Raw genomic sequence first — 21927 nt, forward strand, 5'->3', positions numbered from 1 at the left:
TAGATCTGCTTGTACAGTGGTTATTATTTGAGTTCTTGTATGCTAGCTGATTTAATTGACATTTTGTAGATATGCTTTTCATATAATTCTAAAATATTAGTATATATGATTGATCAGTGTCTAATAATGCAAACTATAGGGATGAATCTGGACGCTGTGGCTGGACCCAGTTTAATTACCAATTTAGGTTAATCTAAAATACATTCCCAAATTCAGTCAATTTCCACTTTCCACCACAAAAATAGATTCCTTTTAAACCACTATCATAACTTTTGTTTTTGTTTCCCTTCAGGTGGAGGCGATAGAGAAACGTTGTTTGGAGTTATTTGCCAGAGATTACAAGTACAGTATCATCCACAATTCCAATGGAGAAGTTTGTGGCCATTACCCCCGGCAGATAGTGTTCCTGGAGTATGAATGCAGAGATGCAGACAGAGACAGGTACATCTCTGATACAAAGTCCAGTCTACTCAGTTACTGATTACCCTCTTGTTTGTTTGTGTGCACTCCTCTAATCATGTACACCTTCATGTGGTTCAGGGAGCAAAGGTCAGCCTCCATCTCCAGCCCCTCTGATCACATCAACGCAGCAGAGGGGTGAAGTGACTGTTCTGTCACATGAGTTCACATTGTAGCTGCAAATAGGAAAAAAATGCAGTGATTCAACAAATCCTTATTTCTCACTGCTGATTAATGCAGTTGAACTATTTTCGACTGTAGTGCTGAAAATACAAGATGTGCTTTAACATAGTAGCTCAACAAAGGCTTTCATGTACTGTTTTAAAAATGCCCGATTGCCTGGCAAATCCCCCGTATGCACAGAAACGTTTTCCCCTGCATAATGTTTTCATTTCATAGTCTGTCCTGCTCTATCCAACAATATAAAGTAATACACTGGGAAATAACATTTAATTATTCATAGCAGAGAGTTGAGGGCAGTTGAAACATCAAAACACCAAACAGGCACTGGCTATAGCCAAGGATGGGCGATAAGGCTAATATTCTCTTTTACTGTCTGTGTAATTTTATATGCCAGACTTGATACAGTATATCGAAATATAATCAGTGGTAAAGCAAGGATAAGTGAAAAACTATATTTGGATAAAATACCCAGAGGGCAATGTCTTATACAGTGAATTAGCCTAGATGCCAACAACTTGTTGATTAATCAATTAGTTGATTTATTGACAGAAAATTAATTGGGAACTATTGATAATCGATTAATCGTTTCAGTCAAATTTCAAGCAAAAATGCCAACACTCCATGTTTTCCACGGGTCTTTGAACTCCTTGAAAGTTTGTGAATTTGAGGGAAACAGAATCAAGGCCTGAAAAGTTTTTAAAAATGGACATAAATAGAAGAAGAAGATTAGATTTAGCCATTGTTATTTTGTCCAGATGTTTCACTGTGGACATAGGACTGCAAATATTTTTCACAGGAAAACAGCATCTTAAAATTCAGACAGCGTAATGTAGACAAAGTCTTAGTCACAAAAAAGCCAGTCAGTTCACAGTTGATGTTCATGATTGCTTTTGTATGTATATTGTAACTTATTTAACTTTTTTATCATTCAAGTGTTTGTGTTTTCCTGACCAAAATAGCAGCAGGCGGGCAGTTATGATTCTTTCGTGAATGTAAAGAAATAATAATTGGTGGTTTAGTCTGTTTTATTGCCAAGACTGAATGTCCCACTTAACTGAAACCCACATTTCAGAAACTAACAGTTGATCATTAGGAGGCATCAGCTGTGTTAGTTTGTTTCAGCTGACCCTATGGTATGTAGTCGACATTAACTGTTGTGCTGTTTTAATGTCTAGTGTTTTATAATTGCATTTTCTATATGGTGTGCTAAATTATGTTGAAATGATTAAGTACACTGACTGATAAATAACGTGGTGTCTTCGGGTGCGTAGGTTTGAGAGCACAGTGCAGATCAGTAAGCTGCAGGACCTGGTGAACCGGAGTAAACTGGCTCGATGCAGAGGGCGGTTCGCCTGTCCTGTCATCCTCTACAATGGCAAGGTACTGCTGCACAAAAATCTGCAGTCTCTGCTCAGAGTTTAATATCACTTATATTCAACTTTCTCTTTAAACAAGCTGACAAATGTTAAGGCAAGTTCTCACTTTTTTTTTTTCTTTCCCGGATGGAGATTCCCAGTGTAAATTCCAGTATATCCCAGTACAGAGACGTATGGTTGTGTCTTTCTGTCTCCAACATTCAGAATTTCACTTAGTGTTTAAAGGCACAGCAGACTTGATTTAGAATAATATTTTTTCCCCCAGATGTATAGATGGGTATACATGCAATGTGCAGTGCAAAGCATTTCAAGTTACACAACAATGTTTATTCTGACTTTTCTCATGGATGCCATAAACCAGCGTAGATGACATGCAAAAGTCCTGAAGACAGGCGTCCTAATAACATTGTGGTTTAAGATGTGTACCAGGCATTGCAATGCCCCGTGTTCTGTCTTCACTTTGAGGCACTAAAGGCAAAAATGCCCCTCAAAACATGTAATATTTAGAATACCAAAGAAATTGTGCAGTAGGGTTGGGCCGATAGACGATGCTATCGTCCATCCCTATGTTTCATTGTAGACATTGTCCAATGGAAATTTTGTAGACATCAACCAACCCTATTGTGCAGATTACTTCAATGCCAGATACAACTACAAATCCACATGTTAAAGTTACATTGGAAACCAAACACAACATTTGTTGGGTTGACGTCACAGCCGCCGGTCTGTCCCATTCTCGTGAACGCAATATCTCGGGAACTCCCTTCATGAAATTTCTTCAATTTTGAGAGTCTATAGGTAACTACGACAACATTTCACACAGATGTTCAATGGGAGACAAAAAGTGATATAGTTTTTTACTAGGGAGGGACAAGTAATTGAAAAGTAATCATAACCGAAATTCAGAGCCCCTAACCGATGTAATTTCCCCATGTCAGTTATTTTGGTTATTTAATCCTGGTAATATTGCGTGTGTATTTGCGTGTGTACCACTTTCGCCCACCATACTACCGCATGTGTAGTCACGTGACTCCGCCCCGTCAGTCTTTCTCATTGGCCCAATTCCAATGTCCCCCCTGAGCCCTGAACCCTCACAGACTTTACTGACGTCACTTGGAAAGTGATTGAGTGCAAGAGGCTGCAAGGGCTCAAAATGCTGTAAACAGGAACGGGACAGCCCTTTGCCCTTTATCACGTTACCTTGACGTTGCTGAAACACATTGCGCACTTTTATTTTATGTTTTTGCCTGATTTTTAAGTCCTGCAGGCTCTTGTCCTACAGAGTGGAGGAGAGGTAGCCTAAATGTCAATATATATTTGTAATTAATCAATACACTATTGTTGGTCATATAGCATCATCAAGCAAAAACTAAAATAAATAGTTGAATAAACTAAGTATGTTATAACTTAAGGTTATTGCATTTCTCTGTCTTCATGTGTTCTATGCAGCATCTTAAGTTAAGAAAACTTTAAACCATTTTGACATCAGCATTGGTGTCGATGCTTGTTTGTTTACTGTTTTCTTCTTCTCTTAATACGCGGATTTGCCATAATATTTCTCTTCCGCGCCTCCCTTGGTAACCCCATACAGTCTATGGGTAATCCCTGTGTTTTACATCATACCGCTATGAACTGTGGGTAATTCCCTCAGCCAAAGTCTGCAGAAATGCGGACTTACGAAAAGGGTCTCTAAAGAACTCAAAATGTCCGCGACAGAGCCCTCGTGCACTTGACGATTTGACAGTGGGACAGCCCTGAGCCCTCACGGACTTCCAGGGAACGTGCCTGTGAGTGAAGTCTGTGAGTCTGTGAGGGTGGACATTGGGATTGGGCCATTGGCCTGCTCAGCCTTCAGACCGGAGTCTGAAGCACAGGGAGATGTTAGCTAACAGCCTTCACTTTCCAGCAGTTGTGGAAACGAGCAGACTTTATTAACGGACACACTGACCTACACTTTACATTTACTGCCAGACTGCCAGACTGACAACTTTCTTCCGCTTGATCTCTTATTTGCTCGTCCACTCACTCGCTACGCAAACACATTGCAATGCAGTTAAAAGACGCAAAACTCAACGTTTGCAGACACTGTTCTGCTAAATTGTCTCCTAGCACATCCACTTCATCTGTGGCTGACTTCTTAGAAAAGGCATGAAACGGTCTGACCCGCTTTGAGTGTTTCTGTCACTTGTCTGTGAGAAGGCGATTAAGCTAGCCGCACCTACAGTGCACACGTATTAAAGCCTTTAAGGTAACTGAAAGACAACGGCCCAGTGCGAGCTGACAAGCAGGTTGGCGACTTTATCCTGTCAGTTTCTCTCTTTACAAAGACAAGTGCTGCAGCATGAGAGTCCTACACCCGAAGAGAGGCTGTGAAGTCTTCATGTTGCGCAATACGAACCACATACGTTATTTATCAAATTGAGGCGGACTTTTCAAAATAAGGTGTCTATACAGTATGGAAATAAGGTTAATTGGATTATATTCACAGAAAGTATAAAACATTACATGTGTCCATTAAATGTAAATGGACACATGTAATTTACTTTACAGACCCTCTTGGGCCTCGGACATCGGCGTCTGACCTGATTCAGATGTTTTGACTTTAGCCCCAAAACAACTCAACAACAGCAACAAAAATATTTTACATGTTTATATGTAATAATCTTCATGATGCAGCCTGTCTCGCAGGTCTTCTAAGAGCGGAGGCTACTTGCAATAATATTGCTACATTTTGTTTAAAGTTCACGTAACGTGACCCCCCATCGTTACTCAGCCTGCCTGCGTTTAGAGGAAGCACGAGAGAGGAGAGAGAGAGAGGGCTTATCCACGACTTCTGAATTGTCTCCAGCAAAATTGTAATTAATACATTTAAATATAAATGTTGTCGGTCAGTGTCTAGTCAGAGTATATGCTACACAAACGGTTAACAGTCTCCGCAAAGTATTGAGAGAATATCATGACACACCTGACCGTGACACTGACACCTGTTCGCTGTGTCCTGTTTAGAGACACTTTGCTCTGTGACTGTCTCTCTGCTCCAGGATGCTTCATTCCCTCTAAAGCGGCTGTGAGCTGCACTTTTGTGTGAAATTGTGGTGATATTGCTGTGTTTTCAGTTTCGGTTTTCTTCCTCTGATGAACAGCAGTGCGCTCCTCTGATCAAGTTGGCTACAAGTCAAATTATTTATTTATAAAAATAATAATTCGCCAAATGCACGAAAATAACTGATCATATAGATATGAGCTAAAAATTATAATAAGCTTCTGATTACTGCATTACATTCTGTTTATATTTATAGTCTCCAGAATTCAGGAAATTAAGTGTTTAATGCTCAAAATCTTCTGGGGGGGGGGGACCCATAGACCCCCCTATCGAATATTTCATCAATAAATACTTCTAAGTGAATTCAGATTAATTAAGCTCATTTATCACTGAGGTGAAAAGGGGCCATATGCACATTTGAAAAGACTTTAGGCTACTTCAGGCATGGCTGCATGTCTGTAGACTCAGCTGGGATTAAATTAAATGAGAAAAGTTGATCTACAGGAGAAACCTATCTGACAGCCTTACTGCATTATATTGCACTATATTCTTATTTTGAATTGTCACTTGAGACATTTCCTCAATAAATTGGTGCAAAGAAATTCACCAGAATGCAGAAAATTAAGTGTTTAAAACCCAAATTGTTCAGGGGGAGGACCCCCAGACCCCCCAATTTAATATCCATGTTAATTATTATCAATAGTAATTTTAAAATTCATAATAAATGTAGGCTATATATATAATTTACTGTTGCTTTATAGAAGTATTTTGGGTAGGCGGCAATGGGGGGTGGGGGGTTTAAAACATGAAAGATTTCTGTGCTAGGGGCTAAGCCCCTAATGTTTCAAAAGCCTGGAAACATCCCTGGCCTTGGACACACCCACCATAGCGAGAAACACGTAGTAAAAAAAGCACTTTTTGACTATTTAATTTATCCAATGGTAAAAAAAGGCAAAATAAATGGATAAAACGTGAATGTACTTGTTCAGTATTCGGCAAGTTTTTTCATTATATTCGGCTTTGGCCAAGAATTTTCATTTCGGTGCATCCCTAACCAGGGCTGGTTATGGCGCTAAAATAAGAAATGCCCCCAAGTGTCACATTTCCTTCGAATGAAATTAGCAGATTTTTTGGCCACCACTACCTCTTTTCAGCATGTTTAGGCAAGACCGGTGACACAATGTTATTTAGTGTAACAGCTGGTATGAGCAGTAAAACAACACAGTCTGATCGAGTATCTTTTCTCCCTCATTGTATCTTTTCTCCCTCATTGTAGCATATTTGCCGGTCATCCACTCTGGCAGGATGGGGGGAGCTATACGGACGCACGGGCTACAACTACATCTTCTCAGGTACAACACACACACACACACACACACTTAAATTTAGCCTATAAAGGGGAAGCTGTGGCTTATTTTCCATTCAAAGTTTCAGTTCCATGTGTGAATAGTTGTAGCAGTTGTCTGACAGCTGTCAAACTTTTCCTCTTGGGGCAGTTTGAAATTGAGCCAAGTTTTGTTGTTAAGTTGTCAACATCCATCAGTTACGAACAGGAACAGTGAGTCATGTGACCTGTATACAGTTGAAATTATTTTCATACCGAAAGAGTAGATCTTCACCTTTTAGAATGTAGATTACATCCTAGAGCCTCATACATAACAAAGTGTTGAAGAAACACAGGTGGTGAGTTACAAAAACTGCTAATAATATACCAGCTAGTTTTAGTATTTTTATTTTTTTTTTTTTACACACAAATGCATAGAAACATTTTTGATCAAATCCCTTTAAGTTGGTCCAATACTCAGTGGGATCATTTACAGAGTACCAATAAACGTATGAGTGCGCTCCGGTGGACAAACTATGTAGACAAGCCAGAGACAAGTGTCTAAATTACCTCAAACATATCTTTGTTATATCTGTAGTGCAAGGTAGCCAGTGTTCTGATATTAATACTTGGCTGCAGCTGATATGAAATATAGCCTACCTTGGATTCATGATTAGAGAATTTAGCTGCTTTGATTTGCTGACATCAAGATGGGTACGGTGGACAGTGGGGCCGACACTGGTCTCAGCCGGTAAAAAACAATAATGTAAACCTGGCCCTATGTTGTGATTCCAAACTGTTTACCAGCCCCCTGGCCGTGATTGTGTGTGACTTCGCTATGACGACCAGCTAGATTGAGCGGCACTACCTCTGGGTACTATCTGCAATGGAAAACGGAGCACGGCCAAACCGAGTCGAGGCGGGTTGAGCTGGTAATGGAAAAGCGCCAAATGATGCCTGTGCATCAGCTGGTTCATTTGCCTATTCTTTGCGGGTCTTTAGACCACGGTGGAAACGCTCACAACAGTGGGCGGAAGGAACCTTGTAGTTCCTTGAAAAGAGGTTGAAACGGGGCTATATTCATCTTGTTCACTTCTGTTTTTTCTAGGGGGCACTGATGACACGTGGACGGAGTCTGAGGAGGTTCCAGAGGATGACAGTGCAGTCAGGTGATTAAATAACTTCAACTAGATCAGTGTACAATGAACATCAGACACTGTTCTGCCTGTGGGCTAAATCAGAGTGTGACACTAATCACTTGTGACAACAACATAACTCAACACCTGTGTGGAAGTATTAAAAAGTAAGACATTACTTACTGAAACACAATCGTTAAACACCTCACCAAAGTAAAATGTTAACCCAGAGAAAATAAATTTTTTCTATGAAGCTTTCTCTTATTAATACTCCTTCCTTCCTTCTGCTCAGAAACGGAGAGTCCCAGCTTTTTGACAAGGTTCGAGGCCACGACATTAAGCTGCTACGTTACCTCTCGGTTCGCTACATCTGTGACCTGATGGTGGAGAACAAGAAGGTTAAGTTTGGCCTAAAGTAAGGAACAGCACGGACTAGTTCATCCACATTCTGGCTGTTATTTAGGTCATTGTTTTCACTGCACTTTGTAGGAAGAAACCTTATGGGAGGCAGCTCACTATTGACTCAGTGTATTTGTGGTTGGCTTCAGATCTTAGCAGATTCTGCCATGAATTGAGTTAGGAGTCTGGGTGGATGAAGTGTAGCGGTTGAATGTTGCTGTTGGGTTACATGTGGAACAGATGGTACTAGTGCTATTTTTGGGTGTAGTTAACTACAGATGTTTGACTGAAGTTGCACAGTGAATGATCAAAAGACCATGTGACATACCAGGATACATCAAGGAAGGATGTGAGGGATGACAAGGAATAATGTTAATTCTAGAAAGGCAGGAAAAAAACTGTAATAAAAGCAGTTTAAAGATAGATCTTCCTTGAAATAACATCAATGTATTACTTTTAATTCTGAATTACAATAACACATTAACAATCAAGAGTGGGTTATAGACAGTGTTTCACAAAATGTATAATAAAGACACACTGCCAGCAGTGTCTTTTTGCACGTGTCACAATATATACTGAGATATATATTAGTATAATATATACTATACTATACAGAGACTGGGATAAGCCATTTTGGCCAATAAAATGGCTATGTATTCTCTAATAAAACACTGCACATGCACATGAATGCCTACAGTGCATCTCATCCGGCATCTTTCTATCTATCTCTGCAGTGTGACATCCTCTGAGAAAGCGGACAAGGTCCAACGCTATGCAGACTTCACCTTGCTCTCTGTGCCTTACCCAGGTAAACAACTAGTGTTGTAGTGCTGTAAGTGTTTCAGTCATTCTGCTAGAGCTAGACCAATAAATTGCCCTTGCCGATTATCAATTTATCAGCATATATTAACTTAACTGCTGATGTATAGGAATCAGTGTACATGTCTGCAGTTAAATAACAAGAGACTGTGGTACAGAAATGCCTGTTAACAGAAAAGAGCTGTGAGGGATGAAAAAGAAATGGTGTTGCACTTGCATAGCTAGTCCACCGGAGGTAGCACAGCAATAAGGCACATGCACTGTTTAACCACTATAGAATTTAAATGGACCAGAAGATTATTGACATAGATTTTGTTTTTTTTAATTCACAAACTGACATGGCACTATTTTGAATGACATGAAACAGAACAGTTTGCCCCCCATAAAATATAAGAAATATTCTCCATATTCTCTGTAAGAAAGCAGCTGAAGCTGAGGAAGAGGAAGCTAGACATGTTCGGGAAAGCTTGAGAAACGAAGAGTCTGGAGATGTTCTCAGAGGTGTTCACCATTTATAATCATTAGTTGTCAATTGGAGATAGGAGTTTGATTTTAAACATATAATAACGGATGACTTCATTTTCCATGTAGTTTGCCTGTAGCTTGACCACAAAGTAAAAAAACATAAAATGTTTATTACTTGAATTTTTTAAGGTTCAGTGTGTAAGATTTAGTGGCATCTAGTGGTGAGGGTTGTGAATTGCCACCAACTTTCCAGTCTACCACTGCCCCCTACCCTTTCAAAGAGCGTAGGACATCTACGGTGGCTGACACAGCACAAAAGGCGTCTCTTCTGAGACAGCAGAGTAGGGCTGCAACGATTAGTCGACGTAATCGACGACGTCAACTATAAAAATTCGTCGATGTGAAATTTCATTGTTGACGATGCCGTTTAAGGGAGAGATAGCAATCTTAATTACCATTCAACGTGGCAACGTCCATGGAATGGGCGACCCGCGGTTATGTAGATAGAAATGGCTCTTCTAAGGTAAAAAAAAAGTAACTGTTCATTATGTAGGGTCTAAAACATAGTTATGCATCCTGTATTGCGTTTCTGTCAATAGATCCTCAGAAATATGGCACACTGGACCTTCAAGATGAGGGCCACATTTGGTGCCTTAGGGTTACGGTTAGGGCAAAGTGTGTTGAATGAGTGGTGAGTAACTATATTTCTTCTTGTTTTTTTTAGGGTGTGAGTTTTTTAAAGACTACAAAGACAGAGACTACACAGCAGAGGGTCTGGTTTTCAACTGGAATCAGGTATAGAGACCGTTCTGAGTCTGTTCACTCTGTGAATATACAGTAACGTGGCTCTGTTGGATTAATCGCATGTCACTGTGTTTTCCACTGACAGGACTATGTGGACGCTCCTTTGACAATCCCTGTGTGCTTTACTCAAAACTTGAACATCGACTGGACTCAATACCAGGTTACCTCTTCTCTTTTCATTTCATTTCTTCACTCTGTTGGACTCAGCTCTGCGCACTCCACCAGCTCTTACTCAGTTTTTCTCTGTGATATTTGTGGTGTGTCAGTGCCATCTGTTGTCCAACCTGCAAAGTGCTTTGGTCATGATTCATAACCACTTGCACTGCACGCAAACAGTGATGGGTAGAGTGAACAATGTTTGGCTACACAGTGTGAGTCAGTGAGCTTTAAAGCACAAACCCACAGACCGTAACTTTATTTTAGAATCTAAAACTTCTATATATGTAAGGTCGAATAATGTGCATGAAGAGTTTTAAATGTTTTATTTGATCAAACAAAGAGCTGGAACAAGCCGATACAGAATCTGTATGCTACTGCCAGACAGTGTGGTGAATAGAAGGGGAACATTGTCTGGTTTAAAACCTCACTGTGAAACCAGTGCTTCGGTTTCTCTGTTTTACCAGAGTGTATTTACCCTGTGTGTGTTTGTCTTATTCAGTCGTGGGACCTGGTGGAGCAGACCCAGAACTACCTAAAGCTGCTGCTCCACATCATCAACAGTGATGGTAGGTGGCGGTTGTGTTTGCAGGAGTAGGATCAGATACGGTTTTGTTGAGGATTAATGTTAGTTTAGGATTGTGACTTAGGTGTGGGTTAAAATTGGAATATGAGAAAGAACTGCAACTAATAAATGATGCTTAGTCTGTTATTGATTATTTATGGAGTCAATTTTAAAGTAATGACCAACCCATTTTCTAGTTAGCAGAAATCAAAGTAAGGGCTAAAAATGCTTCCCAAGTGTATCAATAGTAAAAAACTCATCTTCTGTCAATCAGTTGGTTATATTGAATAATTTAGGATTGTACAGATGTGCAGAATCAATTATTTAATTGACAAAACAACTTATGTATTTAATTTAATAGTTCATTTTGTTGATCAATTAATCGTTTTAGTCATTTTTCAAACAAAGACTCACTAATCATTCTCTAGTTCCAGCCTCTCTGTATGCAGATTAGCTGCTTGTCTTTGTCTTTTGAGATAGTAAACTAAATATCTTTAGCTTTTGGTTTGGTCAGAAATAACAACCAATTTGAAGATGCAAAAAATAGATCAGTAACCTCGGGAGGAGGTTTACTTCTCTCTGACTCCACCCTGCAGCAGCTGTCTGACACACCGTTTCAGTTCCTCATTCTCACTGTTGATATCAAAAGCACATGGATATCATTTGCAGAAGTAAAAAAAAAAAAAATCTAAATGCAGATTAGATATTAGTTTGTTACCCAAACATGGTCTTCAACATGACCGCTTTTATGATAAACATGTCATAGAAATGGACAGAGACAGCGATCTCTGGACATTGCGAGTCATCCTCACAATAAAACCTATAGGCGACACAGTCCTTTATAAAACTGATTCTGTGGACATTAAGGCAGCTGTCAGGTTGGCACGGAGACACTTAGCGTGGGCTACAACTGCAGTAATCACTGTTAAAATGAAACTTTTCTGTAGATCTATAAAGCTGTAACTGATCAATGAAAAATCATCTGTCATGTTGCAATTAGTCGCACTGATTGGAAGATTCCTATCGTAGTTATTCTGCTGGAGATGATGTGAATATTTCTGAGTGAGGATGACTGTGGTGTAGCTGAAACAAATAAATGTAGTTTAAAAGTAAGTTTTTGAAAAATGTGAGTTTTCATTAGCTTCTAGTCAGTTTGAACCTAGACACATTTTGTACTGCAAAAAAAAACCAACCTATTAGCCTACAGCAGGGGTATTCAATTAAAATTCAAAGAGGTCCAGTTAGAGAAAATTTCCCGAAGCAAAGGTCACCATAAAGACTATTTGCGTCATCATTCAGTAGCCTACCACATTATATAGCCTAGTTGTATCAACATTTGTTTTTAGTCAACATCTGACTGTCAAATAATATTTCAATAATATTTACTGTCGGTTTTCATATCAAACTGAAAGGATAATAAATAATAACTACTCTAATTTTAATTTAACTAAAGGCTGCCTTAATCTGAAAATGAAGTGCTAAATAAAAAGTGTAGCTTGAAGTGATGAAGTGGAGTCTCAACCAATTTTATACGAAACACTTTAATGTCTCCGCTTCTCTTTCATTCCCTCTTATATACCACTTTCCTACTTGCTCTTTTTCAGTGAGAAACATGTGCTCTAGCTCCAGCTGCGATTGGAGATCTATGAGATATTCTCGTTTTGCCCGTGTGAGGAATGTACATGTTAGAATCTGTACATTCTTGATTAAAAGCCATGTGAAATCTCTTTTTTCTTTCGTCTCCTCTCTCCCTGTGGACTGAACTCACAACGTTTATCGGAATGCACAGATTTGATTGGCTGAGCAGCATCACATGCTCTGTGAGTTTCCTGTGCTGCTAAACCAGCACAGTAAATGGTAGAAAAGCTACGCGGTTTAAAATGGAAATGCTCCATTACGAGGTAGTAATTCTCAGAAATGGATCGGCAGTAAGTCCGGGTCCGGAGAGGACGGCCGCCTATTAGTGACCTTTGGCCTAACGGGGTGGGACCTGTGACTTTGTAGGCACAGGTCCATGAGTAAACTGTGTCTTATCTGTTTGATCCATGTTTTGATCTTAAGTTATTACCACCTGCACTGTGTCCTGTCAGGTTACAGCTGAATAAATAGGCCTTCGTATTTAAAATGAAATGTTTTGGGCTGTTGGGGAGGCCCAGCACTTTATCATTCATTAAGGAAAGTCCAGTCTGGTCAATGATGAACGAGCTACACTAAATAAAATGTAATTTTGTTAACATATAGCTCCTTCCACCACTCCTGCGTTTTAAGATAAATAGCCTATCATGGTCCGCAGTCGCACGCATTCATATTTCTAGCGCTACCTGATTTGACCACCACTTCAGGCTCAGTCAACTCAGAGCTCAGGGATACGCTCAGTTTGTTAAGCCCATAGGCGGAAATCACTGGGGGGACGGGGGGGTCATGTCCCCCCCCCTTTAAAAACCATCAAATAATATAATGATATATACTTAAAACAATTGTGTAAATATTAAAACAATACAAACACAAACAGGGCAATTAAGTGCTTTTTAAGTTTAGAAACATTTTGAGTCCCCCCCTCTCTTTCCTCACAGTGGTTTGGTCCACTGCCTGCTTTCCCTCTCACAGGCGTCCGGTGGCAGAAAACCAGTTCAAATCCGTCAGTAGTTGTGAAACTCCAGTAATGTTAAGCAGGCTGGCAGAACTATTTTATGCACTTTAAACATTGGATGAACTGATTCTTGTCTTTAATACAGATGATGCTGAGTCATTAATACATTAATCAGGACAAAAACTTAAAACGAATTGTTTTTCCATGAGCCCCCTCTGTTATTAAAACATTATCTAGCTTGTTTGGTAGCTTGTTTAACAACTTATTGGACTGGAAGTCATCTTCTACAGCTAGAGATGCACAGATTGATCAGCTGGGGACTGAAATAGGCCGTTTATTTCGTCTGCTCGGCTCTGACCGGTGGCGAGCAGTGTCAAATAGGCCTATCCAATTTTCTGCCAGTCACATTGAACGTTACCAACAGGCTGCGCTGCGCCGTGTTTCACATGTGTGCACAGACGGTAACCTGCTTCTTTACCCTCCCTTTATTTTAGTTTAATGACTTGTTCTAACGGACTCCTTACTCGTTTTCTCCTTACTGTCGTCTGTTTGGAGGTTTGCGACTCAAAAGCATTCACGGAGACATTTTGATTCAGCTCTTCAAGATTTATTGATCGAAAGTTAACAATATAATTATCAATTATTAATTATAATTGTTTACGTTCAACAAACTTATAAAACCTTTTGAGGAGGAGTGACCTTATATAGTATCCCAATATCATATGTAACAGGTATTTGAAAAAAGGAAAAAGAAAAGAAAATGAATCACCTTGCTTGTTAAAAACAACAATAAAAATAATACCAATCACCTACTATGGCTTCAACAGGTGGCATTTTACACAAGGTATCGAATGAAGTACCTGGATCACAAATTAGTACCTGTATCACTTTAAGGGTACTGGTTTTGGTACTGATATCGTAAAATTTGGAACGATACCCAACCCTAACCATGTCCCAGTCTGTATTATCGGATTTATTCTCTTCTCATTCATGAATTATGCCTCAAGAATCTTGAGATATGGTTTCAGATGCCCCTAAAATGGACCATACCATTTATCAACCGTGACGTTAGTTGAGCGTCTTGTCTGCCTGCATCACTCGCAGCGGCTCATTAAAGTCCGGTGCATCACACAACAAGCTCATGCAGGTTAATGTCAGTAGTTAGCTAACTAGCTTGTTTAATACACTTAACTTTCCTACCTTCAGTTTCATTATTAGCCAAAAAATTTGCCATCTGATGTTAGCTAGCCGATAGCCCACCATCATTTCCAGTGTTGGCTTGGCATATCATTACCATTATAAAATTTAATTTTATCTAAGGCATGAGCAGTGAAATTGAGGATTTGTTAAGGTAGAGATACATTTTGACTTCAATATAGAGTTTATACTTTAAATATAATATAAAGGTCATAAAAGTCTTTAGTGAGTCTTTTTACAATAAGCACGCCATATGTTTTCACTCTGGAATTCAGGAGTCTTACCTGGCTAGGTATTGAAAAATGTTTAAATCCAGGTGTGTTATTTCAAATGTACGACTACGGCTTTATTGAATGCAGATTACAGTAATTCACAGTCAACATTTCATACAATATAAAGCTGCTGTGGCCAGCAGAATCCTAAGAGTCACTCATTCATTTCTAGTGCAGACGGATTTACAGCTGTTCCTGCTTTAATCCCATTAAACATTTTTCAATGCCGATTTTAAACGCAGTGTTTGGGGAGTGACTTTATTTCCGGATTAGTTTGTGTCATTGCTGTACATTTGCTCCAAGTATTGTTTTCCCTTGTTGAGAGAATCATCAGATGGACATCAGACTGACTTTGCGTCAAAAACAGACATGACTCTGAGAATCTGTTCTCAACGCAAAGTCTAAGCCCCAATTTCCCTCCAAAATACCAACAGCTGGCTTTGCGCTGCCTGATCTCAAGTAAGCTCCCAACTGTTTGTGCCTCTCGTTTCACCTGTGCACCGTGCGCTCTACCAAAATACCAAAGTTGTCACTCATAGGGATGACCCCACAATAGATTTATTATTTTTGTTATTATTGGACTAACATTCATCTGATGGACACCAACACGATGAGTTCAGGGCCCTGTTTCAGATAACAAACTCTGAGCTTATCCCTGATTGAGCCTGAGGTGGGGAACTCTGTTCCATTTTCAGTTCCAGAACAGCTGATCAGAATAAGTTCAATCAACCCTGAGTATGTTGAGCCTGATAGAAGCGCGTGCGTGGGGATCAAAAAAAGCCATCATCAATGGAGCGCTGATACTACAATTCACCATGGCAACGGGTAAATAAAAGCAGAGTCTCCATTTTAATTGGGTGGAGCTAGTAGGCCTAATATGAATGCGTGCCAACGCGGAACCTGAGAGGCTCTAAAACACAGGAGTGGAAGAAGGATCAACGCATTAACATTATTAGGCTACTACACAGCGTTACTCATTCATCATTTACCAGACTGGAATTTCCTTAATGAATAATAAAGTGCTACAGCTCATTACATTACATCGGCTACCTGATTATGAAAATACGTAGGCTGTAGATCAAATGTAAGACACAGTTTACTCGTGGACCTGTGATTGTAAAGTCATAGTCATACCCAGCAGGTTAGCCTATTCATTATTTTTTGCAGTGGAAAATGTGTCTATAGGTTAAAGTTTTAGATGTCAATTTTACATTAATAAAATCTTGCTCATTTCGTATTTTATTAATGCTGTCAAAACACATTCAGACTATCAGCAGCTTATAAAGGAAAAATCTTATTAACCTTATTTAGGCCTATTTGTTTCAGCTGCACCACAGTCATCCTCACTCAAACAGTCACATTATCTCCAGTTGATAATGACGATAGGAATGTTCCAATCGACCAGCCTACAATATGAAAGATTACTGTTCATTGATCAGTTTTATAGGTTACATATTTAACAGTGACTACTGCAGTATTGTAGCACACAGCTAAGTGTTTTCAGTGCAACTGTCCACAGAGTCACAGCGTTAAAGACGGACATAGATTTTATTCTGTGCTGAGGACAAATCCACGATGTGCGGAGATCTGTCCATACATCGACGGCAGATTGATCATAAAGCGGTCATGTTCAAGATCACGTTTGGGTAAAAAAAAAAAAACTAATAGCCTATCTAACCGGGATTTTCAAATTTTTAAAGATGTAAATGTGTTCAGATATCGACAGAATAGATGAGGAAATGAAACGGTGTGTCAGACAGCCGCCTCAGGCTCTGCAGGAGGGGAGGAGTCAGAGAGAAACGGTTTTCCAGCTTATCCTGTGAAGCTCACCTCCTCTTCACAGCATCAGTTGCCGGAGTTACTGGTCTAGGGATTATCTGATCTCGCTCTCTGAAACGGAAAACTCAGAGTTTCCCTCATCTCAGGCTGAACATACTCAGAATTTTCACTAATCCCGCTTTCTGAAACGGGGCCCTGGTTACTCTGAGTTTACCCATATTTGTATTTGTAGGTCAGCGTGTACAGCCTTTATAAATCCTTTTGGATGTATTTGAATACATACTGTAAATGAATGCTTTTTTTCTGAAAGATTTTGTTTTTAGTCCTGGTAGGTTATGAAGGGACACAGTGTTGCTGTTGGCTCTGTAGGTGATGTTGTGTGTTGTTTCAGATGAGAGTGGCCTCCTGGTGCACTGCATATCAGGCTGGGACCGGACGCCTCTCTTTGTGTCCCTCCTCAGGCTCTCTCTGTGGGCAGTAAGTTCTTACTGTTCCTTCTTTTTCTGTCTTTTCATCTTCTTTATTCTCCCCTGGTGTCTCTCCACGTGACCCTTAGTCACCCGGCAGCTTATTTGGCCCCTGTAACATTCATTAGTGACTTTGGTAATCCCATGCTGAATCCATTTGCCTCGGCCCCAGCACCCCTCCTCATTCATACCTCTCCACATAAAACTAATTTACCATTTCAAACATGTACTCTAATTAGTCTGTGCTGTAGTGACTGCCTTTATTAAAAATTGAACCCTTATGTTTATAAATGTGTAATCTTTTTCTCAATACGTGGTTTATACTAGAAGCTTCTCATGAAACACATATGGAGTGCTTTTCAAACAGAATAAGAAACCCAGTTTATGTGTGCGGAGCTGCATGACATCTTGTGGATGATTGGCCCATGGTGTTTTATTTAACATGGGATGTTTGATTTGCTCTTGCTGATCTTGTCATATATTTTTCCCAGGACGGTGCGGTGCACGCCAGCCTGGAGCCGGCCGAGATCCTGTATCTGACCATCGCTTATGATTGGTTCCTCTTCGGGTAAAAATGATCATTTACATCATAATTTCATGAGTACACTGAGTCATAACTCATAGCGCATTAGGCAGCATAAATACTTTAGAGGTGCATTTACAAGTTCTGTGCGACATCTGGTTTGAGAGGCACCGTGTTTGTCTGCGACACATAATTGAAAAGTGACTGGTTAATGAAGCACCGGGAGCAGTGGGAGAGGGAGGCCAGGACAACACGAGACGGCTCTGGCTTTGCTCTTGACCACGTCTTTTATCCTCCCACTCACCACATTTTCTCTCTCTGTCACGCACACACACTCTCTCTTGGGGTTCTCCTTCCATAATTACCAGCACAATCTCTCCAATTTGAGCCCATCAGGGGCAGTCTCGTAAAAAGCTCCTTCACTGCCAGCTAGCTCGTGTAATTATATATCAGCAGGCTTGCCCCAGCCCTCGGGATACTGGCCAAGGTGTGTTTGCGCGTGAAGGAGTTGGATAAAAGAGAGGGCTGCTGCACTTCACCTCATCACTCACAACTGAATCATATTTGGACTTCAGGTTATTTGTGGCGTAATCTATTGATTTCTGTACTCTTTCATAGCCATAAACATTGTGAGCAGCGTCACTGTTACAAAATCACTCTCAAGAGAGTAATGTAGATTCTGCACCAGAGCTTGTGCACTTTCTGAACTATTCATTTTTAAAGCAGTCTTGATATGTTAAAGGGAAATAGAACATAGAAAGCAAATAATGGTTTTAGAATATGCATAATGATCCCCAGTGAAGTCCTTGACTTATGCTTTGATCAGCTGAGTAAAAGGGCCAGCTAGCCCTAACTCCAAAAAAGCCTTTGTTCACTTAAATTAAGCAACAGTGATCAGTTTTCATGCATCCCTGTAAGACTTTCACAATACTTGCACTCATTCCATTTAGTATTAAAGAGGTGGTATTATGCTCATTTTAATGTTCAAAATCTTATTTAGGGGTTGTACCAGAACAGGTTTAGATGGTTTCATTTTAAAAAAACACCTTATTTTTGTCATACTGCACACTGCTGCAGCTTTATGTCCACAGACTGCCTGGAGGGTAGCTAGTGTTTGGAAGGGAGAGGAGAGGCAGCAGACGAACATCTTGTCACTGTGTGCTGCAGCTCAGTGTTTCTGAGGGCGTGTCGGACTAGCTGCTTGGCGAGCGTTGTGACGCGCATTTTGCTGTGACGTCACAGGGATGAAAGGGAAAAGGCGGGACTACAAACGAGCTGTCAGGCAGTTCAGAGTAGAGTTTTCCGTGGGAGATGGGAACGCCCTTTGGGCTGGACTTTTTCAATGTGCAAACCTATTGCCTGCACAAAAATGATAATAACTCAATAAAGGAGAGGGGGGGAAAAGGCAAAAAGCATAATACCATCTCTTTAATATAAAAACTGTTGAAACATGGGATTTTGTTGAGTAGTTGTTTCTACATAAATGAGTTGCAACGGGCATGTAATGCAGTACATTTTTCTGTTTCTGTTTCCAGTCACATGCTGCCAGATCGACTCTCCAAAGGGGAGGAGGTCAGTTGAAAGTTGTTGTGTTTTTTTTTTTGTTTTTTTTTATGATTTAAAAAAAATATTGTCTAACATGTTCTTGTTGCTGACATGATGTGTGTGTGTGTGTGTGTGATGTACTACTCTGTGTAACTTTGATTATGTGTGGATATTGTGTGGATATTTTAATTGTAATCTGCCAAGGGACTGCAGATAAAAAAAATAGCTTAGCAAGTTAGCTCTGGAACAATACATAAAAATTCTACATGACTCTTTTCTAAATAAAATAAAAAAAATAATGATGATGAAAATAATATAGCTCGGTTTAAACAAAAAACAACATTTTTTTTTACTGGCTGGTTGTCTTGATCTAACAGTGACGTGTGTCTGATCAAAATGTTTTTTCTCCCTCAGATTTTCTTTTTTTGCTTCAATTTTTTGAAGCACATTGTCTCAGAGAAGTTCTCTGCTGTTAAGAAACAGAGGTATGTTTCTCCATTTATGTTCTTTCTTTCTTTCTTGCTTCCTTCCTTGTGAAGCTTTTCCTGTGAGAGAGAGAGAGATATATATATATATATTTTTTTTTTTGTTTATAAAGCTATAGTTATCTGATGCCGATGGCGTATAGTAACATTCATAGATACAGTAAATAACTAACTCAGTGAATAACCAGCTTCTGAAGGCACATTTCAGCTGTGTGCAATTTCCAGTATCAAACCTTGTTTCATGTTCTTTCTGATGTTATGTCATCATCATTCTTGTTTCTTTCAGAAGGAAGAACTCCCACTTCAAAGACAGTGATTTCACTGTGGAAGAACTCTGCCAACTAAGTAAGTCAGTGTGTCTTATACATTGCTCCTGCCACACAGGCCTGGATATAGGGCAGCATGGATGTTGGCTTATTTAACTCTCAGATGAATTTTATTTAGTGTACTTTTAGTAGTGTTTGTACGTTTGTTCTGTTAACTATCGGTTGGTGGCTCTGTACAGAAAGCTAAACCTGGGGTTTTTGATGTCAAAGCTTTGTTATAAAACAGTCAAGTTTTATTCCAGTCAGAAAAAACTCCACTTTCTATAGGAAAAACACTTTTTAAAACGTCTTTTTATGGTTTCTGAAAGTTTCTTTTGTGTAATGAGCTAGTTTGCAATGCTACACTGATTTTAAAGAACTATGCACAATTAATAAGGGTAAGTACATGTAAGGATGTAGCCTAAATATGGGACTACAGGTATTTTTTTGGTTTATTCTCAAAAAAACATTCAGTGAATTTGAATGGAAAACATGAAGTCAGGATGCTTCATGGAACTGGGTACTAGTGGCCAGTTAGCATCATAGCAGCAACTGTCTAGCAATTAGAACATTTTCCTTTTGAGCACCTGTACTCTACACGCAACCTGTGAAGGAAAAGCATTAAATGTGTCATTAGTTTATCTCAGACCAACTTTGTTTGGTGACGTAGTTGTAGCAGCATTGGGAGCTCCTGCCACTTGCCTCTGGACTGATGCAATGAGGAATAACAAAGGTTCTGAGTGCTCCGAGCACAGACGGCGTCGGGGCTGAGACAAAGCAATGAGACTCTGGGTGATAACACGGCGCTTTCATCTCTTTGTAAAATTGCAAGGCTTAAATCGAAAACACCACAAACCTTTTGTCTGCAGACTTCAGTAGAGCCTTGAATTCGCATCAGTACACTGCTTTATGGCATTCAGTATTCCATGTTGGATTGAGGGTCGAGGTTTGTCTACCTGTTGTGTCGAATAGTGAAACTATTTTTTAAATGTGTTTTGCGTAGCTTAAATTTCTAAATGTTTTAAGTTTTTGTAATTTATAGACACTGCTGGCATAAAACAATGTTGCAATGCAGAAGGTCTCTACTTCCAATACTGCACAGAAGTGCTGAGTATAGATCTTCTTGACAGCGGACGTCTTTGACATTGTAACTGGAAAAGTATAGGTGAAATTAAAAACAATCAATAGCTCACGTACATTAAGTGTCCCAATACGGTATTTTTGTGATATTAGCATAGAAAAAAACTACAGCTCCCATGGGAAAAACTACAAGCGCAACAGCATGGGAACTTAGATCATAGTGACTTGGTTTCATATCTATAAATGCTCTCTTCAAAAGTAATTATTTTTAGCTGTAATCTCTGTAGTCTAGAAAAGTTCCAGTTTCATTTCAGCTCTCTGTACACCTGAGTTAAGAACCTGAACAGCCCTGATGTGTGTTTGCTTTCAGAGTCGAGAGAACGCGGCAGTGTGACCAGTCTGAGCAGCGAGTTTTCCCTCATCACTGAGGAGGCGGGCGGTGCCTCCAGCCTCACACACGACACTGTGGACCTGTTCTCCAGCCAACCCCAGGCCTCTAGCTGGTCAGTATCACACATGCAGGCTCACAATATTCATTTCTTTTAAAATATTTTTTAATTTTAGATTTTTTGTTAAGTTATTAGATTATGTAACAAGGATTATACCTCGTCCCTTTTTGACATATTGGCCGTGTTTGGCTGTAGTATGCCAATGTTCTGGTCATGTGGGCTTTTGCTAATGGGTATGTCTGGGCTACTTGGGTGTCTTATACCAGACCGTGATTTAATATTTGGGTCTTTTTGTGTGGGGTGGATCAGTTTCTTTCTAAATAAAATGTCTCAACTGCAGATATTACTCAAGGGAACAACCCACAATGCTTTGCATACATTGACATGGGTGATGACAGTGGATTTCCACATCAGAAACAGAATAATAAACAAAAAAGGGAAGGAGTGTACAAGTACAAATTCTTCAGGGAGCAAATAAACTACAGTTCATATAACTACATGCAGAA

At 39.7% G+C, this 21927-nt stretch overlaps 1 protein-coding gene across 1 annotated transcript in view; it reads left to right on the forward strand.

Moving 5' to 3' along the window:
• mtmr14 (myotubularin related protein 14) overlaps positions 1–21927 on the forward strand; it is a 30758-nt gene that overhangs the window by 1507 nt on the left and 7324 nt on the right. Inside the window, exons 2-16 of the mRNA XM_038695824.1 lie at positions 293–441; positions 1914–2022; positions 6338–6413; positions 7494–7554; positions 7814–7936; positions 8655–8728; positions 9929–9999; positions 10094–10168; positions 10667–10733; positions 16959–17044; positions 17526–17602; positions 19093–19129; positions 19517–19587; positions 19874–19932; positions 21343–21475. Of these exons, the coding sequence (XP_038551752.1) occupies positions 293–441; positions 1914–2022; positions 6338–6413; positions 7494–7554; positions 7814–7936; positions 8655–8728; positions 9929–9999; positions 10094–10168; positions 10667–10733; positions 16959–17044; positions 17526–17602; positions 19093–19129; positions 19517–19587; positions 19874–19932; positions 21343–21475 (1268 nt within the window). The remainder of the gene's footprint in view (positions 1–292; positions 442–1913; positions 2023–6337; positions 6414–7493; positions 7555–7813; positions 7937–8654; positions 8729–9928; positions 10000–10093; positions 10169–10666; positions 10734–16958; positions 17045–17525; positions 17603–19092; positions 19130–19516; positions 19588–19873; positions 19933–21342; positions 21476–21927) is intronic.

This window comes from Micropterus salmoides, unplaced genomic scaffold, assembly GCF_014851395.1.
Source record: "Micropterus salmoides isolate LMB-PRFRI ecotype aquatic unplaced genomic scaffold, ASM1485139v1 Ms_hic_scaffold_4, whole genome shotgun sequence".
NCBI classification, from domain to species: Eukaryota; Metazoa; Chordata; class Actinopteri; order Centrarchiformes; family Centrarchidae; genus Micropterus; species Micropterus salmoides.